The sequence below is a fragment of the Aethalodelphis obliquidens genome, unplaced genomic scaffold (assembly GCF_003676395.1).
Source record: "Aethalodelphis obliquidens isolate GAN/ISIS:26980383/991018 unplaced genomic scaffold, ASM367639v1 scaffold92, whole genome shotgun sequence".
Lineage (NCBI taxonomy): Eukaryota > Metazoa > Chordata > Mammalia > Artiodactyla > Delphinidae > Aethalodelphis > Aethalodelphis obliquidens.
Genome location: NW_020838036.1, coordinates 1,924,598 through 1,950,358, shown reverse-complemented (window position 1 = coordinate 1,950,358; position 25,761 = coordinate 1,924,598). Strand labels below are relative to the sequence as shown.

Genomic DNA, 25,761 nt, shown 5'->3' with positions numbered 1-25,761 from the left:
GTGAGTGTAACCATAGATAAGGTACTTAATCTAAGTTTTATTTTCTTTAGTTATAAAACAATATTACCTATCACATAGAGTTATGAATATTTAGATAAAAGCCAAATAAGATAAATGAGATAATTATCCAGAGAAAGTTATAAACCAAATTGGTACCTGAGCTTCAAGGATAGGTAACAAATATTTTCATCCAAATAGTTATTGTTGTTTCTAATCTTTTCTGTGAATTTTGGAAAGTAAAGTCTTGCCTCTCACTTCTCCTTCCAGTTCCACCTGTCCTATTCCGACAAGGAGCGCTATGAAAATGAAGAGAGACCTGAGGTCCAGAAGCAGATGCTTTCTGATATGGCCAAGAAGCTACCAGTTTACACAAGAACTGGGAGTGGAGGTCAGTTCATCCAAAGTCGCTTAGAGAGGCAGATCAACAAGGATCTCAGAAAGACTGAGTCATAAATATCCTCAATCTAGCCCACTTTTTCCTCCTTTCTTCTGAAGAACACTGTGGAGTTTTTTCTCAACATTTTATTATAAAAAAGGTCAAACATTTACCCAAGATGGAATAATTATAAACATCTGTATACCCACCACTGGAGTCACCACTAACATTTTACTATATCTCTTTATCACATATCTGTCCACAAATCCATCCCTCTATCCATCATCCATCAAGATATCTTATTTAAAAATTTTTTTTTTACTGAAGTATAGTTGATGTACAATGTAGTGTTAGTTTCTGGTATACAATAAAGTGATTCAATTAAACATACATAAATGTGTGTGTGTATATATATATATATATATGTATATATATACTTTTTCATATTCTTTTCCATTATGGATTATTACAGGATATTGAATATAGTTCTCTGTGGTATGCAGTAGGTCCTTGCTGTTTATTTCATATATACTAGTTTGTATCTGCTAATAGCAAACTCCTAATTTATCCCTCCCCACCTCCTTTCCACTTCGGTAATGATAAATTTGTTTTCTATGACTGTGAGTCTGTTTCTGTTTTGTAAATAAGTTAATTTCTAACATTTTTTTAGATTCCACATATAAGTGATATCATATGGTACTTGTCTTTCTCTCTTATTTCATTTAGTATGATCATCTCTAGGTCCATCCATGTTGCTGCAAATGGCATTATTTCATTCTTTTTTATTGCTGAGTAGTACTCCATCATATATATACACCACATCTTCTTTATCTATTCATCTGTTGATCGACATTTAGGTTGCTTCCATGTCCTGGCTATTGTAAATAGTGCTGTAATGAACATGTAGGGTGCATGTATCTTTTCGAAGTATGCTTTTCTCTGGATATACGCCCAGGAATGGGATTGCTGTATCATATGGTAGTTCTATTTTTAGTTTTTTAAGGAACCTCCATACTGTTCATTATAGTGATTGTACCAATTTATATTCCCACCAACAGTGTAGGAGGGTTCCCTTTTCTCCACACCCTCTCCAGCATTTGTTATTTGTAGATTTTTAATGATGGCAAGCCATTTTATTTTTTGATGCATTTCAAAGTAAGTAGCCGATATCAATACACATCCACCTAAATATTTTATTATTCTTTTTTGGGTGAAATTTACATACAAAACATGCACAAATCTTAAGTGTACCATTCAGTATTTTGACAAATGTACACACCTGTGTAACTAAAACCTCTGAAAACATTACCACACCCCAAAAAGTTCTCTCATGCTCCTTCCCAGTCAAGCCCACCACCACAACCAAAGACAACCACTATTCTGATAGTTTTCCACCATAGATTACTTCTACCTGCTCTAGAATTTCGTATAAATGGAATCATACAGTATGTACTGTTGTATCTGGCTTCTTTTATTCAGCATAATGTTCTTGAGACTCATTCACACTCTTGTGTATTTCATTCCTTTTACTGCTGAGTAGTATTTCTTTTTTTTTACATCATTTTTTTCATCTTTATTGGAATATAATTGCTTTACAATGTTGTGTTAGTTTCTGCTGTACAAAAAGGTGAATCAGCTATATGTATACATATATCCCCATATCCCCTCCCTCTTGAGCCTCCCTCCCACCCTCCCTATCCTACCCCTCTAGGTCATCACTGGGCATCGAGCTGATCTCCCTGTGCTATGCAGCAGCTTCCCACTAGCCATCCATTTTACATTTGGTAGTGTATGTATGTCAATGCTACTACCTCACTTCGTCCCAGCTTCCCCTTCCCCTACTGTGTCAAGTCCATTCTCTATATCTGTGTCTTTATTCCTGCCCTGCCATTAGGTTCATCGGTACCGGTTTTTTAGACTCCATATATATGCGTTAGCATACGGTATTTGTTTTTCTCTTTCTGACTTACTTCACTCTGTATGACGGACTCTAGGTCCATCCACCTCATTACAAAAACAATTTCATTAGTTTCTATGGCTGAGTAATATTCCATTGAATATATGTGCCACAACTTCTTCATCCATTCATCTGTCAATGGACATTTAGGTTGCTTCCATTTCCTGGCTATTGTAAATAGTGCTGCAATGAACATTGTGGTACATGTATCTTTTACAGTTATGGTTTTCACAGGGTATATGCCCAGTAGTGGGATAGCTGGGTCATATGGTAGTTCTTTTAGTTTTTTAAGAAACCTCCATACTGTTCTCCATAGTGGCTGTATCAATTTACATTCCCACCAACAGTGCAGGAGGGTTCCCTTTTCTCTACACCCTCTCCAGAATTTATTGTTTATAGATTTTTTGATGATAGCCATTCTGACCGGTGTGAGGTGATACCTCATTACAGTTTTGATTTGCATTTCTCTAATGATTAGTGATGCTTAGCATCTTTTTATGTGTTTATTGGCAATCTGTATGTCTTCTTTGCAGAAATGTCTATTTAGGTCTTCTGCCCATTTTTGGTTTGGGTTGTTTGTTTTTTTGATATTGAGCTGCATGAGCTGCTTGTATATTTTGGAGATTAATCCTTTGTCAGTTTCTTTGTAGATATTTTCTCCCATTCTGAGGGTTGTCTTTTCATCTTGTTTATCGTTTCCTTTGCTGTGCAAAAGCTTTGAAGTTTCATTAGGTCCCATTTGTTTATTTTTGTTTTTATTTCCATTACTCTAGGAGGTGGGTCAAAAAGGATCTTGCTATGATTTATGTCTTAGAGTGTTCTTCCTATGTTTTCCTCTAATAGTTTTATAGCGTCTGGCCTTACATTTAGGTCTTTAATCCATTTTGAGTTTATTTTTGTGTATGGTGTTAGAGAGTGTTCTAATTTCATTCTTTTACATGTAGCTGTCCAGTTTTCCCAGCACCACTTATTGAAGAGGCTGTCTTTTCTACATTGTATATTCTTGCCTCCTTTATCAAAGATAAGGTGACCAGGACTTCCCTGGTGGCGCAGTGGTTGAGAGTCCACTTGCCGATGCAGGGGACACAGGTTCGTGCCCCGGTCCGGGAAGATCCCACATGCCACGGAGCGGCTAGGCCCGTGAGCAATGGCCACTGAGCCTGCGCATCCGGAGCCTGTGCTCCGCAACAGGAGAGGCCACAACAGTGAGAGGCTCACTTACCACAAAAAAAAAGAAAAAAAAAAAGATAATGTGACCATATGTGCATGGGTTTATCTCTGGACTTTCTATCCTGTTCCATTGATCTATATTTCTGTTTGTTTGCCAGTACCATTCTGTCTTGATTACTGTAGCTTTGTAGTATTGTCCGAAGTCAGGGAGCCTGACTCCTCCAGCTTCATTTTTCTTTCTGAAGATTGCTTTGTCTGTTTGGGGTCTTTTGTGTTTCCATACAAATTGTAAAATTTTTTGTTCTAGCTCTGTGAAAAATGCCATTGGTAATTTGTAGGGATGGCATTGAATCTGTAGGTTGCTTTGGGTAGTATAGTCATTTTCACAATACTGATTCTTCCAATCCAAGAACATGGTGTATCTCTCCATCTGTCTGTATCATCTTTGATTTCTTTCATCAGTGTCTTATAGTTTTCTGCATGCTAGTCTTTTGCCTCCTTAGGTAGGTTTATTCCTAAGTATTTTGTTCTTTTTTTTGCAGTGGTAAATGGGAGTGTTTCCTTAATTTCTCTTTCTTATTTTTCATTGTTATTGTGTAGGAATGCAAGAAATTTCTGTGCATTAATTTTGTATCCTGCAGCTTTACCAAATTTGATTTACTCTAGTAGTTTTCTGGTGGCATCTTTAGGATTCTCTATGTATAGTATCATGTCATCCATAGACAGTGACAGTTTTACTTCTTTTCCAATTTGTATTCATTTTATTTCTTTTTCTTCTCTGATTGCCATAGCCAAAACTTCCAAAACTATGTTGAATAATGGTGAGAGTGGGCACCCTTGTCTTGTTCCTGATCTTAGAGGAAATACTTTCAGTTTTTCACCATTTTGAATTATGTTGGCTGTGGGTTTGTCATATGTGGCTTTTATTATGTTGAGGTAGGCTCCCTCTCTGCCCACTTTCTGGAGACTTTTTATCATAAATGTGTGTTGAGTTTTGTCAAAAGCTTTTCTGCATCTATTGAGATGATCATATGGTTTTTATCCTGCAGTTTTTTAATATGGTGTATCACATCGATTGATTTGTGTATATTGAAGAATCCTTGCATTCATGGGATAAACCCCGCTTGATCATGGTGTGTGATCCTTTTAATGTGCTGTTGGATTCTGTTTGCTAGTATTTTGTTGAGGATTTTTGCATCTATGTTCATCAATGATATTGGCCTGTATTTTTCTTTTTTTGTCACATCTTTGTCTGGTTTTGCTATCAGGGTGAGTGATGGGGGCCTCATAAAATGAGTTTGGGAGTGTTCCTCCCTCTGATATATTTTGGAAGAGTTTGAGAAGGATAGATGTTAGCTCTTCTCTAAATGTTTGATAGAATTCTCCTGTGAAGCCAACTGGCCCTGGGCTCTTGTTTTTTGGAAGATTTTTAATCACAGTGTCAATTTCAGTGCTTGTGATTAGTCTGTTTATATTTTCTATTTATTCCTGTTTCAGTCTTGGAAAGTTGTACTTTTCTAAGAATTTGTCCATTTCTTCTGGGTTGTCCATTTTATTGGCATATATTTGCTTGTGGTAGTCTCTCATGAACCTTTGTATTTCTCCAGTGTCAGTGAGTAACTTCTTTTTCATTTCTAATTTTATTGATTTGAGCCCTCTTCCTTTTTTTCTTTGAGTCTCGCTAAAGGTTTATCAATTTTGTTTATCTTTTCAAAGAACCATCTTTTAGTTTGATTGGTCTTTGCTATTGTTTCCTTCATTTCTTTTTCATTTATTTCTGATCTGATCTTTGATTTCTTTCCTTCTGCTAAGTTTAGGTTTTTATTCTTCTTCTTTCTCTAATTGCTTTAGGTGTAAGGTTAGGTTGTTTATTTGAGATTTTTCTAGCTTCTTGAGGTAACATTGTATTTCTATAAACTTCCATCTTAGAACTGCTTTTGCTGCACCCCATAGGTTTTGGGTCCTAGTATTTTCATTGTCATTTCTGAGTAGTATTTCATTGTATGAATATCATATTTTCTTTATCAGTTCACCAGTTGATGCTCAAGTGGGTTGTTTCCAGTGCTCAACTATTATGAGTAAATCTGCTATGAAATTCTTGTACAAGTGATTGTGCAGATATGTCTTCATTTTTCTTCAGTAATACTCACTATGGAGTTTTATTGTTAGTTTTCATATGCATGAGTAGAACAGTACTGGCTGAGCAATTCTCCTCGTTTTATTTATTTTTTTAATACATTTATTTATTTATTTTGGGCTTAGTTGGGTCTTTGTTGCTGCGCGTGGCCTTTCTCTAGTTGCAGCGAGTGGGGGCTACTCTTCATTGCAATGCGCAGGCTTCTCATTGCAGTGGCTTCTCTTGTTGCGGAGCTCAGGCTCTAGGTGTGCAGTCTTCAGTAGTTGTGGCTCGTGGGCTCTAGAGCACAGGCTCAGTAGTTGTGGCTCGCAGGCTCTAGAGCACAGGCTCAGTAGTTTTCATGCATGGGCTTAGTTGCCCCTCAGCATGTGGCAGCTTCCCAGACCAGGGCTCAAACCCGTGTCCCCTGCACTGGCAAGCAGATTCTTAACCACCGTGCCACCAGGGAAGCCCTCTCCACCTTTTAAAATTTGAAAACGAATGCTTTTTTGACAAGTAATTCTAATGTTTCTAATAAGGAAGTTTGTGTTTCAAGGCTCTGGGAAGTATACTGTTGGACACTTACGTTCATCTATTTATCATTTATTTATTCAACCAATATTTATTAAGATCCCATATGACAATTGGGGATGTCTTAATATAGTCTGGGTATTAGATGATATTAAAGATTTATTGTTTACTTTGTTAGAGCAATAATGTCATGGTGGTTATGGTTTATTTAAAAGTCTTCATGCATACTGAAGTATATTGAAAAGGAGACAGACAGGAAATTTTCTATATAATTTCAAACAGTAGTAAACAGAATGGTGCGATAGAGCAGAGATTACAAACTAGAAGTATATGGGAGGAATTGGACCCAGAGATATATTCTGTTTGACCTCTAATGTGTATTTTAAAACTTCGCATTTTTACTAATTTTTAACAATTAGAATATTTCTGCATGAAAATCCACAATTTTTGCCTACTCTTGAAAACTCAGACACTGGTAACATTCGATCTGCATTTCCCCATGGCAAAAATTAGCTAGAGCTGAGTAGTAGCCGCTCTTTTTAAACACAGCACGAATTCTCAGGTTCTTCACTCACTACTCACTGTTCCCTGGACCCTTGAAGCATTTGTTTGCAGTGCTCATGATATAGAGTAATAGAGAAGGCTTCTCTGAGGCAATGTCATTTGATCTGAGACCTTAATAAGAAAAAGTAGCTTGCAGGAATTCCCTGGTGGTCCAGTGGTTAGGACTCAGTGCTTTCACTACTGGGGCCAGGTTCAATCACTGGTCAGAGAACTAAGATCCCACAATCCATGCAGAGCCACCAAAAAAAAAAAAAAAGTAACTTGCCATGCTAAGGGTTTGGAACTCCATTGAAGGTTTTTAGTGGAGAGTGATATGATCTGATTTAGATTTTAACAAATCACCTGGCTATTCTGTAGAGAATGTATTGTGAGGGGGCAAGAGTGAAAGCAAATAATTAGGCAGCTATTGCAGTCATCTAAGTTAGAGGTGATGGTGGCTTAAACTGGACAGTGGTGTTTGACCGTATCTTTAAAAACATGTTGAAGGAACTAAACATGCATGTCCCTCTCCCCTCCTTGTTACCTCAGTTATACGCATACTTTGGTCACCACCACCACCACATTGCTAGAATGAACACAGAAACTCTGCTGAATTAATAGTTCATTATGTTGAATCAGTTATGTGTGCTTAAGGTACACTTTAGGTTTAATTATTATATTAGCTCAAATTTTCATAATTTTAGTTGTTACACTTAATAATCACATAAACAGTCATACTCTATCAATGAACACAGAGAAAACTAGAAGGAAAGGAAAATGTCTTTCATGCAAGGAAATAAAGAAGGAAGGAGGTAGAGAGGGAAGGAGAACTGATTTTTTATATCATACTTACAAAGTGAAAAGAATCCTGAACTAAAGGGTCAGAAAAACTGTACTAGTCACAGCCTTGCCACTTGCTTATTGTGTGATTTTGTGTAAGTTACTTGACATGGCTCAGGTCTTTATTTTCTACATCTGTGGAATGGTCAATTGAACTAATTTGTTCTAGAATGTCTCTTCTATTCTTCAAATTCTTATTCTAAGAACTACCTTCTTTACCATGCTTTAGGAGTTTTATCCACCTCATACAATCCAACCTCTGGAGACAGGAGATAAATTATGAATCCTGTTTTCAGATAGGAAAGTTGGAATAAACAGAGGCTAAATGATTTTCCCAAGATAACTCAAGCAATTGACAGTATAGTTTGTTTCATAATACAGAATTTTATGATCAGATATCCAGATATGAAAACTTTTCCCCTTACACTCATCCCCCAAAAGGTGCTTTTAAGATTGATCCAACAGGGAAAAAAATACATACCACAATTCTCTTATGTGATCTGTCTTTTGCTTGGTAACTTGAAATGAGATGAGTTTGAGTGCCTGTAATCAGTGTATAACAAGTCACCCAGATTTGCTAGTAAGATATATGGTGTCATATTGATCCCTAACCAGTGCTAACCACCTTATTTTTCCTATAGCCGTAAGGTTCTGTGACCGGTGCCATTTGATCAAGCCAGATCGCTGCCACCACTGCTCTGTCTGTGCCATGTAAGTGACAGCCATAATTCCCCTGGGCTGAGCTTGGCCACTGATGGTTGCCTTAAAAACCAAGTGACTTATCCTAACATGTTGATCCTAAAGAGCATTTCCTTTCAATCATAATGAGCACATGCCAAATACCCTCACAGGGATGATGATGATTCAAACTATTATAAAGATAGGAAAGAGAAATAAAACTGCATTTTAAAAAATAAACATTTTATTTTAGAACAGTTTTAGATTTATAGAATCATTGTAAAGATAGTTCTTATATGCCCCACACCATTTTCCATGTAATATCTTACATTAATATGGTACATTTCTTACAATTAATGAACCAGCATTGATTTTTTATTTTTAGCCAAAATCCATACTCTATTTAGATTTTCTCAGTTTTTCCCTGAAGTCCTTGTTCTGTTACAGGATCCTATCCAGGATACCGTATTACATTTAGTTGTCATGTCTTCTAGGCTCCTCTTAGCTGTGATAGTTTCTCAGACTTTACTTGTTTTTGATAACCTTGACGGTTTTTAGAATTGTCGGGTATTTTGCAGACTATCCCTCAGGTGGGATTTGTCTGATATTTTTCTCATAATTAGATTTAGATAATGTCTTTTGGGGGAGGAAGACCAGAGAGATTAAGTGCCATTCTCATTATATCATATCAAGGGTACGTACTATAGACATGACTTATCACTGCAATGTTAATCTTAATCATCTGACTGAGGCAGTGTTTGCCAGATTTCTCCACTGTAAAGTTACTCTTCTTCCACCCCCACTCCATACTGTACTCTTTAGAAGGAAATCTCTGTGTACAGCCAACATTAAAGGAATGAGAAGTTATGCTTCCCCCACCCTGCCTTGCAGGCAGAGTATCTACATAAATTATTTGGAATTCCTCTACATGGGAGATTTGTCTCTTTTCCCTCATTTATTTATTAAATCATTTACTTATATCAATATGTGGGCATGGACAATCATTTTACATTTGGGGTTATAAGTCAATACTACTTTATTTTGTTACTCAAATTGCTCCAGCTTTGTAAAATCCCATTTTTATACTAATAAATATAAGCTTCATGTCCTTCTTCTTGAGTGCTTGTTCCATCCATGTTTCTCTTACCCTTGATTCAAGCACAGGCTGCAGTCATGTTTTCTTCTTTACTTTTATTAAACTAAGTAAATAAAATGAGGAGAGGTATCTTGGACCTACCCTCTGTGTCAGTATCCTAGAGTTCCCTTTAAAAAATGCCTTTTAAAGGTTGGAATTTTAGTCATGTAACTTGCTGCCAGCATGATCCTAAAGTTTTGTGATTGGCTCATCCTAGGAACAACTGAGGACAGAATAGTTTTGGAGAAGCTATAGTGGAAATCTAAGAATGAGTGTACTGGGACCATGTAAAAATACTGGTGATACCCTGAGTTCAATTCTGAAGTTTATCACACTGTATTTTCTTCCTTTTGTAGGTGTGTATTAAAAATGGATCATCATTGCCCTTGGTATGTCCTTTTGATTAATTTCTCCCCTCTAATAGGGTCAAGGTTGTTCAATGCCTACTTTCCTAAGCATAGTTGTAAAATGCCTGTTTCCCCTACCATAATTCACTGGGCTTTGTATTTGTGTGGGGAACAGGGAAGGCGTAACATTTTAAAGCAAGAATAAATATACCATCAAAGGTGTGATAGTGAATTCCTGATGTCACAGAGCTAATGGTCTCTTGTCCATTAGCTATAATAACGAAAGAGAGTACAGATAGTTGTCCCCTTTGACATTACATAATTCAGTTCTTTTTTTAGCTGTCTTGATGTTTGAAAAACTCTAGATTGTTAATTTAAGCAATTCTCCAAATTTTGTATGTCTGACCTAGAGAACCAGTATGAAATCATCTAACTATAAAGAGAACATGCCATAATATACTAAGTATAGCTGCGGAGATTGTAGTAGGTTTTCAGCATCCAAGATCCAGGTTTGCTTGGGTGTGTCAGGAACCAGTCCAGAACTGTTAGGTAGGCCAGCTGTCTCTGTGTCTGTAAATAAAAGGAAAAACAAGTGAGACATGAACTTGTGTTTCCAGTCTGTTCCTATTAAGGCACTTAAATTTCTGTTGGGTTTCTACACAACAGATAATGAAGCAGCAGGGGTAACACAGTTCACTCTGTATCAGTGTGTTCTAAATCAATGGATCCTGATTTCAAATTAGTTTTTCTTTTTTTCCTTTTTTAGGGTTAATAACTGCATTGGATTTTCCAACTATAAATTCTTCCTTCAGTTCTTAGCTTATTCTGTTCTCTATTGCCTGTACATTGCTACAACGGTCTTCAGCTATTTCATCAAATACTGGAGAGTAAGTTAAAAAATCCAGAAGGGTCCCCCCACCAAGAATAAATACACACCTATTCCAATCTGTGACATTGTTCACATTATCTTTTTCTTTTTTACATTTTGAAGTAGCTAATACTGAAGTAATCAGAAGGGAAAGCACAGAAAACAAGTTTCCCACATTAAATATTCTGAGATTTAAGAGGCTGTTATTTAGATGTCAGTTAAAGTTTCTATCATACATGAGAATCTTGTTGGGCCTCCAGGAACCTAATCTCTTGAGACTTACTGATTCTTTACAATGTATTTATCTAATCAAGTTTTAAAAATCTACTTCTTACCAATTTTAGATTTGAAAAATGTTGAAACTAATTCTAAATCCCTAGTTTCCTAAGAAAAAGGCTGACAAAGCACTCCCTCGTTGTCAGAAAATACTTTCTAAATCCCTGTTCAAAGGAAGTTGCAAAATTCCTACTGGACAGAAAGATTCATTAACTCATTCAAAATGAAAAGGGAGAGTCTTATTTGAACTTTGTATGACAAACTCTGGGTAGGGTATAAGGAGAACTGAGTTCTAATACTGGCTCTGCTACCTGCTTCACTGGCTCATTGCCAAGATCAAATGAAACATGTTGAGGGACTTCCCTGGCAGTCCGGTGGTTAAGACTTCACCTTCCAATGCAGGGGGTGTGGGTTCGATCCCTGGTCAGGGAGCTAAGATCCCACATGCCTCACGGCCAAAAATCCAAAGCATAAAACAGAAGCAATATTCTAACAAATTCAATAAATACTTTAAAAATAGTCCACATCAAAAAAAAAAGAAAGAAAGAAATGAGGAAATCATAAGATATTATCCAATGTAAGGTTAAAAGAAAAAGATTAACCTTACACTGGATAATACCTGTAAAACAATGAAACAGATGTTGAAAATATTTTACTTTTCAAAACATGATTTCAATCATTATAATGAAATCTTTTTAAAAATCCTACTTTCACCTTTCTTCTACTTGAAGATATCAGTTATATCCCATCTATTTCCAAAAAATTGAAGGCAGATTTTCAGTTTACATATGTATACGGGGTCTGCAGCAGTATAGTGATTTTTTTTTTAATTTCATGCCAATGGACTCCAGAAGATATGTCTTCCCCACATACAACTACAATACAGTTACTAAGACATTATAACCTTACATGATAAGGGCTTTCCAAACTGAACCTGAATAGCAAAAAGCAGATGTGGGCAGAGCTACTGGTTATTACTTTAGGAATTGCACAAGAGCCTGTATAACAGGAATATCTCACCTCAGGGGGAGAGGTGAAGCACATAAATCCTGTGAGTAGAATATAGCTTATAATAAACTGGAGAAAAAAAGGAGAAAGGCAAGGCAGTGAGAGCATAAATAGCTGAGAATATTTAAATTATTAATTAGTGCTTTGATCCCTAGTAGTGTAGAAAATATAGTGTAGAATATTATAGAGGTATGGGCTTTGCATTCTCTCTTCGACTTGCTTAATCAATTCCAATATTTAATAACTTTAAGAATCAAGAATTATATAATGCATATCAAAATCTTCAACTCAGGGATATAAAAGTATAAGCAGAAATGAAGTTTTATCATAAATTGTCCCCAAATACAAAATGCTTCATCATCCTGGTGTCTCTTCTTTGGCCCCTTTCCACATCACAGGATCTCTTATCTATTGCCCAGGTTTCCATGACCTTTTTGGCATTCTATTCACACACTAAGCCACTACCATAAAAAAAATCTCCTGCAACCAATTCAGCAGGGAAAATGTCAGCCTTGGTCTTCACTACAGACTTTACTTGGTCCTTAACAGAGTAGGCTACTGTTTAAAAACTACCCTTTGATAACAGAGTAAACAATGTTGTATTTCAAACATTTTGCCTTTGGCCCTCCTAGTCAGCCAATAATCAAATACCACAATGCCAGCCAGGTGCTGTATGCTTCTTTTACCCTCGAAAGGTAATATCTAGATATGAATTAATCTCCAGAAATGTGCCAGTATTCACAAGCAAGGGGTGAAAATAGCCTTGCCCTTTTCCTATTCCTTCATTTTTTTCTCCACAATAAACTAGCTCATGCCTGACAGATGCCAGGCGAGGAAACCTACCCTGGCTTGCCCTCATAATGAAAAGGGCATTGACAGTTCAGAGAAATGCTTCTTTGCAGTCTCTCCAGCCAGAGAGCACTTTAGTGTGGTTTAAAGATGGCTTTCTCAGTTCAAATTGAGTCTCCCCTAAAATGAAAAGTAAACACTGCCATGTATTTTAAAAGCCATGTATCAAGGAGACTAGCTGTGCTCCTAAGAATAGCAACCTCCATTTGTATGGTACTTTACCATTTTCAAAGCACTTTCATATCTATTATATCATCTTATCCTCACCACAACCTTGTGAACTAGGTAAAGCAGGAATTATTAGACTAATTTAAAGATGATAAAACTGAGGGTCATAGTAGTTAAGTGACTTGCTCAGGATCACCCAGCTTCTAAGTTGCAAAGTGAGAACTTGAACTTGTCTGACTCTTAAGCCCAGTAATCTTAAACACTGTACCATGTCCTACTGCCCATTATGGTCCTACTATAGAGAAGTTCTAGCTCCTTTGAAATAAAGAATTCAGAAGACCATCAGATTGTGGTTCTCCTCTCAATATTAACTTAAAGAGTAGCACTTTGATAGGAAATTGATATTTGACTTATGAAAAAAGTAGTAATATACACCTCCCACACTGGGCCATGAATCTCCTCATAGAGGCTATGAATTCTTTTAGAACTGAGATAATAGGATTAATCTACCAATAACCACTGTTTCTGGTGGTTATTGCTTTGAGTAATTTAACTTGGTTATCTCCTGAGTAGGTAATTTTGAACATAGGGCCATCACCCTCTTCTAACAAAAAAGAAAGTTAAATATTAAGGACTTTATCAAGGGACAACACAGTAGATATGCTTTGGCAGACAGAAGAGAGTTCTATAAGAGCAATTAGGGAAGGGAAAGACTTGCAGCTCAGCCCCTCAGAGTGTGAACTGACTTTATATCAGTCACTACTGCCCAGCCATTTCCTATTGTCCATTTAAACATGAAAAATAAGAAGTAAAATAAATGTGAGCTTTAAAAGCTTTTAAAAACTTATTAAAAAAGTAGAGATTATGAAAACAAAAACACAGCCAGGCAAAAACCACTACAAAATCTTTCCTATAAATTCAAAACAAAACAAACAAAAACCAATCAAATTCAATTTGGGTGCTTAGGCCAAGATTTTGTAGAGGAATCATTTCAAAAAGGAGCTTCACATAAAAGTTCATGAAGGTCAAAGTCCTTGGTATAGCTATTTCCTGGCGTGCTCTGTCCCCAGGCAAATTTCACCCAGACCACCCCTCAGCTGAAAGCATCTGACTGGTTTACTTCACTTTATCTTCATCCTTCAAACACATACTGTCTGGAAGATTCCCAATATTTCCTTACATCAAAATAAATATAAATCTCCTCTAAGAGACGAAAAAAATCTGTACCATCTGAATTTGCCAAGTGTTTCCAAGCCTTAACGTTCTCCTTCCAAACTGTAGTAGAACTAGATCCTAATGTCAAGGTCCACTTCAACCAAGAATCACCTTTACTACTCAAGAGCATTTGGAAATATTTCAAAGCAATTCATCACACCAAAACAATGATCAACACAGGAAATAAAGAAAAGTCTTTCTCCCAACTGCTTACTCCAAAATTGAAAATGTTTTCTAATATTCTCTTCAGAAGACAAAATGTTACATGCTGTGCATGCTATAAAACTTTAGAAAATTCATTCTAGTCTGGGGCTGCTTTAAAAAAACAAAACTGTTGCCATATGGAAAATGAGATGTCCCAGCTAACTATAAAAATCTTTAGCTACCTACTTTTACAATTACCTGTCAAATCTTGCATGATTTTACTGTCTAAACAGCTGTTTCACAGGATGTAATATACCAGCACATTCTACTTCAACTATAAAAAACAACCACACAAAATTTGCAGTAGCTTTAAAATCAAGTCGACTTAGAAGTAGAACATTTTAAAATTCTACCTATGTGTTTTAACTTCCTACATATATCACTATGACATTTTTAGCACACATATATCCAAAGAAACATGACATATAAAGTATTCCAGAATAACCCACCTTGAAACAAGAGGATGAACCATATGACCTCAAGATCACCTCTAGCCAATGACTCAAAATTTACAAACTAAATGGAATACAAGCTTAAGAGGTTGCATACCAGTTATGGCTTCAGTATACTCTTTTAACCTTACCCTTTTCTAATTGGTACATTATATACTCTATTTTACACTGAACTGCACTTAAGCAAAGATCCATTTTAGGCTGTGTAGGCTGATAGCATATCCATAATAAGGTATGGTCATCCACAGAAAGAACTGTTTTGTAAAAATTTTACAAAATCTACTTTTTTAATTACAGCTAGACATTTTATACATATGGAAGAAAGTACTAACCTATACAGAAAAACTAGCCAAACCTTATGACTTTAATCCTTTGTTTCTGTTTGTTTATTATTTCTTTTCTAGGGGGAATTGCCCAGTGTTCGCTCTAAGTTCCATGTCCTTTTTCTCCTCTTTGTGGCCTGCATGTTTTTTGTCAGCCTTGTGATTCTCTTTGGTTACCATTGTTGGCTTGTCAGCAGAAACAAAACCACCTTAGGTAAGACTGGATATTAAGGCTAGGAAAAAAACATATGAATGTATATCCCTGTGACCTATGGATTGTTCCTAAGGAAGAGAGAAACTTCCAATGAAACATTTCACCTGCAGTGACATCTCTTTGCCTCCAAACGGAAACAGATGTAAACATGTTTTACCAAACTGGAGAGCCATGGTGAATGAAGCTTACAGACTAAAGAGAACATTAGTGAATAAAACCTCACACAAAACCAAAAATAACCATTGCTTTTTATAGTTCATTCTGGGTAATAGTTCTCCAGATTTACAGCTTGAAAATTTTGAAAGGGTGTTCACATAAGGAAGTGAAGGAAATAATCAGTACAGAAGGGAGCATCAGAAGGAGGAAGTCAAGGTCAATAAAGATAGAAAAATCTAATTTATTGAACACTTCTAAAAACAGAGTCCTGAGAAAAAATCCAAACCAACAAATAATTGAATATCTACAGTTATCAAGGAGCTGTGTAGGGACTGTGGGAATGAGATAAACACATTGAACAAGTGAGTCTCTAGAAAATGAGCACAAGAAATGAAAATTTTTCTCTGAAAATTTTTCCACTACTCTATATTCTCGGCTTTTATTTGGAGAATTGCATTTCTGATGGATCCAGTGCAATAATCGTTTTCATGGTGAAACAAATATTTATACTGTACACAAATCAATGCATGAGGGTTAAGGAGAAAGTGTCCAAATACTGAATGTTTAGCTAAGATAAATTTGAGGAAAGTATAGTACAAAAGCCACTATACTTTTGGAATTCATTTGCTAATAATGATAACAGCTAAGAACGTATTTGCACTTATTTTCTAAACCAAATATATATGTAGCACTTAGTTGCTAGGGTAGTAGATTAGCATATTTGGCTTAGAGATCAGCTACAACCTAGAAAAGTACTAAAAGCTTCATGATAACACAATCTGAAAACAAAGAACAAAAGGGAAATGGTCAGATGCAGCCAGAGTCCAACAGTGAAAGTGTTTGCTTAATGGGATAAATGTGTATCTAAAAATAATGTGCACTAACATGGTCCAATTTCTCATAGTCGTTGAGGTGATTATAGTTCACCCATTGACATTTTTTCTGGAGTAAAACTCAATTTCTTACATTGCAGGCTTCAGTGTGAACATGTTCATTTCTGAAATGTTTCAAAACCAAATCAATGTCATTACCATCTCTTTATGCGTCATTACTTTCATCCCAGCTCTAAATATAGAGACCATTTGGCTGTTACTGCCATTTAGATTCAAATAAAGTGCTGTTAGATTTGTTCTTTCACTCCTTACATGCAGTACAAACTACATACTACCCCTATGACTGTTCAATTATTTCTACCATCATGTGTTTCTTCTGCATTTTTTTTAAAAAGAGTGTACCAATTCTTTATGTTTAATAACAAACTTACTTTGTATTAAAGTGATTAAGCTGGTTTTTACCAAGTAATTTAGCAATAACTAAGAATGAGGGGCCTGTGCTACCACAGCAAAAAATATTGTAGAAGCAAGTCACATTCATGGAGAACTGTAAAATTGTAATGGTCCTGATTATTGCTCTCTTCTTCTTTTCTTCAACTTCCCTACCCCACCATAGAGGCCTTCTGTACTCCAGTGTTTACAAGTGGCCCAGAGAAAAATGGGTTCAACCTTGGCTTCATCAAAAATATCCAGCAGGTGTTTGGAGATAACAAGAAGTTCTGGTTAATACCTATTGGGTCCAGGTAGGTAACTATTACCACTGAAAGAAGTTGATGCTGGACCATGCCTTGAAGTAGCAAATTCAATTTTGACTGTATTATGCACTAGATATCTGTCCAATGTAAAACTGTATTTCCCGTGTTTTTCATTACTAGGTTAGTAAAGATAAATCAGGTGGTGAGGGCATGATACAATAAGCATTCTCATGCTTTGTGTGTAGCAGTGTAAACTGGTACCAGTCATTTGTAAATGAATTTGGATTGTAAACAACTCTGTTGTTTTTCTTCTGTATGTATTTGTACATATTTTTAATCACAGTATACATACCACTTTGAACTTTACATTTTTCACTTAAAATATAGTAATCATTTCCCCTTATTGTGACATAGTCTTTATTTTTTAAATTTATTTATTTTTGGCTGCATTGGGTCTTCATTGCTGTGCACAGGCTTTCTCTAGTTGCGGCAAGCAGGGGCTACTCTTCATTGTGGTGGCTTCTTTTGTTGTGGAGCATGGGCTCCAGGCACATGGGCTTCAGTAGTTGTGCATGTGGGCTCAGTAGTTGTGGCTCATGGGTTCTAGAGGTCAGGCTCAGTAGTTGTGGCACACAGGCCTAGCTGCTCTGTGGCATGTGGGATACTCCCAGACCAGGGATTGAGCCCGTGTCCCCTGCATTGGCAGGCAGATTCCCAACCACTGCACTACCAGGGAAGCCCTGTGACATAGTCTTTATAACCATTACTTTTAACTGTATCATATTCCAGCCAGTGGGGAAATATATATTCCCATAGTTTAGTTTGTTTAGTTTGTTTCCGAATTATTGCCTGGAAATAATGCCACAATGAACATTTTTGTGCCTAGTTTATCTCTAGCTTTAGAATAACTCCCAGAAATGGAATTACTGGAACACTGGACATGGAGATTCTTATGTTTTTTGATATATACAAATATATGGACCTTTTATCCTGTTCCATTGATCTATATTTCTATTTCTGTGCTGATACCATACTGTTTTGATGGCTATAGCTTTGTAGTATAGTCTGAAACCCAGGAGCCTGATTCCTCCAGCTCTGTTTTTCTTTCTCAAGATTGCTTTGGCTATTCAGGGTCTTTTGTGTCTCCATACAAATTTTAAGATTTTTTGTTCTAGTTCTGTGAAAAATGCCATTGGTAATTTTATGGGGATTGCATCAAATCTGTAGATTGCCTTGGGTAGTATAGTCATTTTGACAATATTGATTCTTCCAATCCAAGAATATAGTATATCTTTCCATCTGTTTGTGTCATTCTTCGATTTCGTTCAGCAGCGTCTTATAGTTTTCAGAGTACAGGTCTTTTGCCTCCTTAGGTTTATTCCTAGGTATTTTATCCTTTTTGGTGTGATAGTAAATGGGATTGTTTCTTGAATTTCTCTTTATGATCTTTCATTGTTAGTTTATAGAAAAGCAACAGATTTCTGTGTATTAATTTTGTATCCTGCAACTTTACCAAATTCATTGATTAGTTCTAGTAGTTTTCTGGTGCTATCTTTAGTATTTTTTATGTATAGTATCATGTCATCTGCAAACAGTGATAGTTTAACTTCTTCTTTACCAATTTGGATTCCTTTTATTTATTTTCCTTCTCTTATTACTATAGCTAGTACTTCCAAAAGTATGTTGAATAAAAGTGGTGAGAGTGGACATCCTTGTCTTGTTCCTGATCTTGGAGGAAATGCTTTTAGCTTTTCACCGTTGAGTAGGATGTTAGCTGTAGGTTTGTCATATATGGGCTTTACTATGTTGAGGTATCTTCCTTCTATGCCCACTTTCTGGAGAGATTTTATCATAAATAGGTGTTGAATTTTGTCAAAAGCTTTTTCTGCACCTATTGAGATGATCATATGGTTTTTAGTCTTCAATTTGTTGATGTGGTGTATCACACTGATTGATTTGTGGATATTGAAGAATCCTTACATCCCTGAGATAAATCCCACTTGATTATGCTGTATGATCCTTTTAATGTATTGTTGGATTCAGATTGTAAGTGTTTTGTTGAGGATTTTTGCATCTATGTTCATCAGTGATATTGGCCTGTAATTTTCTTTTTTGTGGTATCTTTATCTGGTTTTAGTATCAGGGTAATGGAGTTTCCTTAAGAAACTAAGAATAGAGCTGCCATATGATCCTGCAATCCCACTCCTGGGCATATATCCAGAGAAAAACATAGACTGAAAGGATACATGCACCCCAATATTCACTGCAGCACCGAGACATGGAAGCAACCTAAATGTCTATAGACAGATGAATGGATAAAGCAGTTGTGGTACATATACACAATGGAATATTACTCAGCCATTAAAAAGAATGAAATAATGCCATTTGCAGCCACATAGATGGACTTAGAGATTGTCATACTAGGTAAAGTAAGTCAGACAGAGAAAGAGAAATATCGTATGATATCAATTATGTGGAATCTAAAAATAATGATACAGATGAACTTATTTACAAAACAGAAACAGACTCACAGACTCAGAGAACAAACTTATGGTTACCAGGAGCAAAGTGGGGGGCGGGGAGATAGGGAGTTTGGGATTGACAAAAAAAATTGTATATCACTATATTGTACATCTGTAACTTATATAATATTGTACATCAACTATACAACAATTAAAAATAAAATAATTTATAAAAGAAAAAAACAAATATATGGAGAAGAAAAACAACAGAGGGGAAATATACCCCCAAAATGCTCTAAGTGGTATGGGCAACAGTCTTAGAAATTATTTTTTTTGTCTCCACTTTTCATATTTTGGGATTAAATGTTTATATTACTTTCATGGAGGGAAAAGTTAAAGTTTTAAATTTAAACAAGAACAAAAAGCAAGAACAAACAAAGATTGATTTAGAGATTCTAGGTAATTCTTATAATTGCAACAGGAATGAAGAGAAAGCAATGAAGGAGAGATGAGTTTGTGTCCTCTGAGTGACTTCATGAACCAGATTAAAACTACTATCAACTAAACTAGCTCTAGAGCAAAGCTTATTTATAGGCTTCTTGCAATCCCCTTTAGATCCATTCTTCAGACAGGGATACAGCCATTTGTTCACTTATTTGAGGAAACTTTGCTGGAGTAAGGTGGTAATTAAGAAAGATTTTCTCCTCTTCATTAATTGCCCTAGTAGTTCCTCTGTACCAGTTAGTGTTTACAGGCTCATTTATTTAAAAGCTGTGGTATATCCTATGCCCTGGCTATAAATCACAAGACAAATCTGTGTCAGTGGGTAATGTTGATTAATAACTAATACCAGCAATTATTTGCACCCCACTCACACACATACATACACAAACACACAATATCACTACACCAAAGGGAGGTCTAAAATGAGTCTTCTTTGGAATAAAGAACAAGAGCAAAAATCAAAGCCCACTCATTTATAATCAATATAGTTACATCCTCTGTAGAGAACTGTCAATTCTGGGGTAGGATAATTGCCCCAAGGATCTGCACTCTTAGAAATGCCTCACTTTGGCTCTTTCTCCCAGCTTTTAATAACGTTTCTGCCATACAAGCCAAATAACAGGGCATTCAGCCATTATTATTATCTATCACCAATTCACAGCACCTTATCTCCAGAGAATTCAATGATTCTTTTTTTATTCAAACAGAAAGTCACAAAAATTATAATCATCCTCATCAGTACACTCAGTCCCATGTAATTAATTTTTTTTTTCATCTTGATCTTTCGTTAGCATTTTTATGAATTTATCAGTTTTCCATTGGAGTTCTCAAAATGCTTATTCATTCAGTTCAGCAGTATAGTCAGTTACCAGAAACCTGTACTTGTCAGAGTGTTTTCCATGAATTCCTTGAAGATGAAACCCTTTTATAGGAACATTTTTGCAAAAGCATCAGAGTACACCCAGAACTGTCTGTAAATGACAAAAGACTTAAAAATGACCATGGTTAAAGATTTGATGAAAGTTCATAATAATGCAATTGACAAGGAAATTTAGTTATTTCTGAGATATACATTTTAAAGTAATAACTAGAATTATGACTTATTATACCAGAACATATAAGATTTTTAGAAATTTCATGTAATGTCTGAAACATCTATATTAACATATTTCCATACAAATAACCCAAAGAAAATTTAGTATTAGTTGTTTTTTGTTTGTTTTTTTATACTGCACGTTCTTATTAGTCATCAATTTTTTTTTTTTCCGGGACGCGGACCTCTCACTGTTGTGGCCTCTCCCGTTGCGGAACACAGGCTCCAGACGTGCAGGCTCAGTGGCCATGGCTCACGGGCCCACCTGCTCCGCCACATGTGGGATCTTGCCAGACCAGGGCATGAACCCGTGTCCCCTGCATCAGCAGGTGGACTCTCAACCACTGCGCCACCAGGGAAGCCCTAGTCATCAATTTTATACACATCAGTGTATACATGTCAATCCCAATCGCCAGCACACCATCATCCCCACCCCACCGCAGATTTCGCCCCTTGGTGTCCATACATTTGTTCTCTACATCTGTGTCTCAACTTCTGCCCTGAAAACCAGTTCATCTGCACCATTGTTCTAGGTTCCACATACATGTGTTAATATGCGACATTTGTTTTTCTCTTTCTGACTTACTTCACTCTGTATGACAGTCTATAGATCCATCCACGTCTCAACAAATGACTCAATTCGTTCCTTTTTATGGCTGATTAATACTCCATTGTATATATGTACCACATCTTCTTTATCCATTCGCCTGTCGATAGGCATTTAGCTTGCTTCCATGACCTGGCTATTGTAAATAGTGCTGCAATGAACACTGGGGTGCATGTGTCTTTTTGAATTATGGTTTTCTCTGGGTATATGCCCAGTAGTGGGATTGCTGGATCACATGGTAATTCTATTTTTAGTTTTTTAAGGAACCTCCATACTGTTCTCCATCGTGGCTGTATCAATTTACATTCCCAACAACAGTGCAAGAGGGTCCCCTATTAGCCACACCCTCTCCAGCATTTGTTGTTTGTAGATTTTCTGATGATGCCCATTCTAAATGGTGTGAGGTGATACCTCATTGTACTTTTGATTTGCATTTCTCTAATAATTAGTGATGTTGAGCAGCTTTTCATGTGCTTCTTGGCCATCTGTATATCTTCTCTGGAGAAATGTCTATTTAGGTCTTCTGCCCTTTTTTTGATTGGGTTGCTTGTTTCTTTAATATTGAGCTGCATGAGCTGTTTATATATTTTGGAGATTAATCCTTTGTCCATTGACTCGTTTGCAAATATTTTCTCCCATTCTGAGGGATGTCTTTTCATCTTGTTTATGGTTTCCCTTGCTGTGCAAAAGCTTTGAAGTTTCATTAGGTCCCATTTGTTTATTTTTGTTTTAATTTCCTTTACTCTAGGAGGTGGGTCAAAAAAGATCTTGCTGTGATTTATGTCTTAGAGTGTTTTTCCTATGTTTTCCTCTAAGAGTTTTATAGTGTCCGGTCTTACATTTAGGTCTCGAATCCATTTTGAGTTTATTTTTCTGTATGGTGTTAGGGAGTGTTCTAATTTCTTTCTTTTACATGTAGCTGTCCAGTTTTCCCAGCACCACTTATTGAAGAGAACATCTTTGTCCATTTTTACCTTTGCCTCCTTTGTCATAGATGAGTTGACCATAGGTGCGTGGGTTTATCTCTGGGCTTTCTATCTTGTTCCATTGATCTGTGTTTCTGTATTCGTGCCAGTACCATATTGTCTTGATTACTGTAGCTTTGTAGTATAGTCTGCAGGGAGGGAGTCTGATTCCTCCAGCTCCATTTTTTTCCCTCAAGACTGCTTTGGCTATTTGGGGTTTTTTGTGTGTCCATACAAATTTTAAGATGATTTGTTTTAGTTCTGTAAAAAATGCCATTGGAGGGCTTCCCTGGTGGCGCAGTGGTTGAGAGTCCACCTGCCAATGCAGGGGACGCGGGTTCGTGCCCCGGTCCGGGAGGATCCCACGTGCCGCGGAGCGGCTGGGCCCGTGAGCCGTGGCCACTGGGCCTGCATGTCCGGAGCCTGTGCTCCGCAACGGGAGAGGCCACAACAGTGAGAGGCCCGCGTACAGAAAAAAAAAAAAATGCCATTGGTAATTTGATAGTGATTGCATTGAATCTGTAGATTGCTTTGGGTAGTAGAACCATTTTCACAATATAGATTCTTCCAATCCAAGAACATGGTATATCTCTCCATCTGTTGGTATCATCTTTAATTTCTTTCATCAGTGTCTTATAGCTTTCTGCATACACGTCTTTTGTCTCCCTAGGTAGATTTATTCCTAGGTATTTTATTCTTTATGTTGCAATGGTAAATGGCAGTGTTTCCATAATTTCTCTTTCAGATTTTTCATCATTAGTGTATAGGAATGCAGGAGATCTCTGTGCATTAATTTTGTTTCTTGCAACTTTACCAAATTCATTGATTAACTCTAGTAGTTTTCTGGTGGCATTTTTAGGATTCTCTATGTAAAGTATCACGTCATCAGCAAACAGTGACAGTTTTACATCTTCTTTTCCAATTTGTATTCCTTTTATTTCTTTTTCTTCTCTAATTGCCATGACTAGGACTTCCAAAGCTTGTTGAGTAATAGTGGTGAGAGTGGACATCCTTGTCTTGTTCCTGATCTTAGAGGAAATGCTTTCAGTTTTTCACCATTGAGAATGATGTTTCTGTGGGTTTGTCGTATATGGCCTATATTATGTTGAGGTAGGTTCCTTCTGTGCCCACTTTCTGGAGAGTTTTTGTCATAAATTGATGTTGAATTTTGTAAAAAGCTTTTTCTGCAACTATTGAGATGATCATATGTTTTTATTCTTCAGTTTGTTAATATGGCGTATCACGGTGATTGATTTGCGTATATTGAAGAATCCTTGCAACCCTGGAATAAATCCCACTTGATCATGGTGTATGATCCTTTTAATGTGTTGTTGGATTCTGTTTGCTAGTATTTTGTTGAGGATTTTTGCATGTATATTTGTCAGTGATATTGGTCTGTAATTTTCTCTTTTTTTTTGTAGTGTCTTTGTCTGGTTTTGGTATCAGGGTGATGCTGGCCTCATAAAATGAGTTTGGGAGTGTTCCTTCCTCTGCAATATTTTGGAAGAGTTTGAGAAGGATGGGTGTTAGCTCTTCTTTCAATGTTTGATAGAGTTCTCCTCTGAAGCCATCTGGTCCTGGACTTTTGTTTGTTGGAAAATTTTTAATCACAGTTTCAATTTCATTACTTGTGATGTGTCTGTTCATATTTTCTGTTTCTTCCTGGTTCAGTCTTGGAAGGTTATACCTTTCAAATAATTTGTCCATTTCTTCCAGGTTGTCCATCTTATTGGCATAAAGTTGCTTGTAGTAGTCTCGTAGGATGCTTTGTATTTCTGTGGTGTCTGTTTTAACTTTTCCTTTTTCATTTCTAATTTTATTGATTTGAGTCCTCTCCCTCTTTTTCTTGATGAGTCTGGCTAATGGTTGATCAATTTTGTTTATCATCTCAAAGAACCAGCTTTTACTTTTATTGATCTTTGCTATCGTTTCTTTCATTTCCTTTTCATTTATTTCTGATCTGATTTTTATGATTTCTTTCCTTCTGCTAACTTTGGGGTTTTTTTGTTCTTCTTTCTCTAATTGCTTTAGGTGCAAGGTTAGGTTGTTTATTCGAGATGTTTTCTGTTTCTTAAGGTGGGCTTGTATTGCTATAAACTTCCCTCTTAAAACTGCTTTTGCTGCATCCCATAGGTTTTGGGTTGTTGTGTCTCCATTGTCATTTGTTTCTAGGTATTTTTTTATTTCCTTTTGATTTTTTCAGTGATCACTTCATTATTAAGTAGTGTATTGTTTAGCCTCCATGTGTTTGTATTTTTTACAGATCTTTTCCTGTAATTGATATCTAGTCTCATAGCGTTGTGGTCGGAAAAGATACTTGATACAATTTCAAGTTTCTTAAATTTACCTAGGCTTGATTTGTGACCCAAGATATGATCTATCCTGGAGAATGTTCCATGAGCACTTGAGAAAAATGTGTATTCTGTTGTTTTTTTGGATGGAATGTCCTATAGATATCAATTAAGTCCATCTTGTTTAATGTATCATTTAAAGCTTGTGTTTCCTTATTTATTTTCATTTTGGATGATCTGTCCATGGGTGAAAGTGGGGTGTTAAAGTCCCCTACTATAAATGTGTTACAGTCAATTTCCCCTTTTATGGCTGTTAGTATTTGCCTTATGTATTGAGGTGCTCCTATGTTGGATGCATAAATATTTACAATTGTTATATCTTCTTCTTGGATCGATCCCTTGATCATTATGTAGTGTCCTTCTTTGTCTCTTCTAATAGTCTTTATTTTAAAGTCTATTTTCTCTGATATGGGAATTGCTACTCCAGCTTTCTTTTGGTTTCCATTTGAATGAAATATCTTTTTCTATCCCCTTACTTTCAGTCTGTATGTGTCTCTAGGTCTGAAGTGGGTCTCTTGTAGACAGCAAATTTATGGGTCTTGTTTTTGTATCCATTCAGCCAATCTGTGTCTTTTGGTGGGAGCATTTAATCCATTTACATTTAAGGTAATTATCGATATGTATGTTCCTATTCCCATTTTCTTAATTGTTTTGAGTTCGTTATTGTAGGTCTTTACCTTCTCTTGTGTTTCTTGCCTGGGAAGTTCCTTTAGCAGGTGTTGTAGAGCTGGTTTGGTGGTGCTGAACTCTCTCAGCTTTTGCTTGTCTGTAAAGGTTTTAATTTCTCCATTAAATCTGAATGAGATATTTTCTGGGTGGAGTAAT

At 36.3% G+C, this 25,761-nt stretch overlaps 1 protein-coding gene across 1 annotated transcript in view; it reads left to right on the top strand.

The window, feature by feature from the left end:
* ZDHHC15 (zDHHC palmitoyltransferase 15) overlaps positions 1-25,761 on the top strand; it is a 135,010-nt gene that overhangs the window by 60,955 nt on the left and 48,294 nt on the right. The window contains exons 4-9 of the mRNA XM_027095592.1: positions 268-388; positions 8,175-8,244; positions 9,703-9,735; positions 10,460-10,580; positions 15,138-15,270; positions 16,876-17,002. Of these exons, the coding sequence (XP_026951393.1) occupies positions 268-388; positions 8,175-8,244; positions 9,703-9,735; positions 10,460-10,580; positions 15,138-15,270; positions 16,876-17,002 (605 nt within the window). The remainder of the gene's footprint in view (positions 1-267; positions 389-8,174; positions 8,245-9,702; positions 9,736-10,459; positions 10,581-15,137; positions 15,271-16,875; positions 17,003-25,761) is intronic.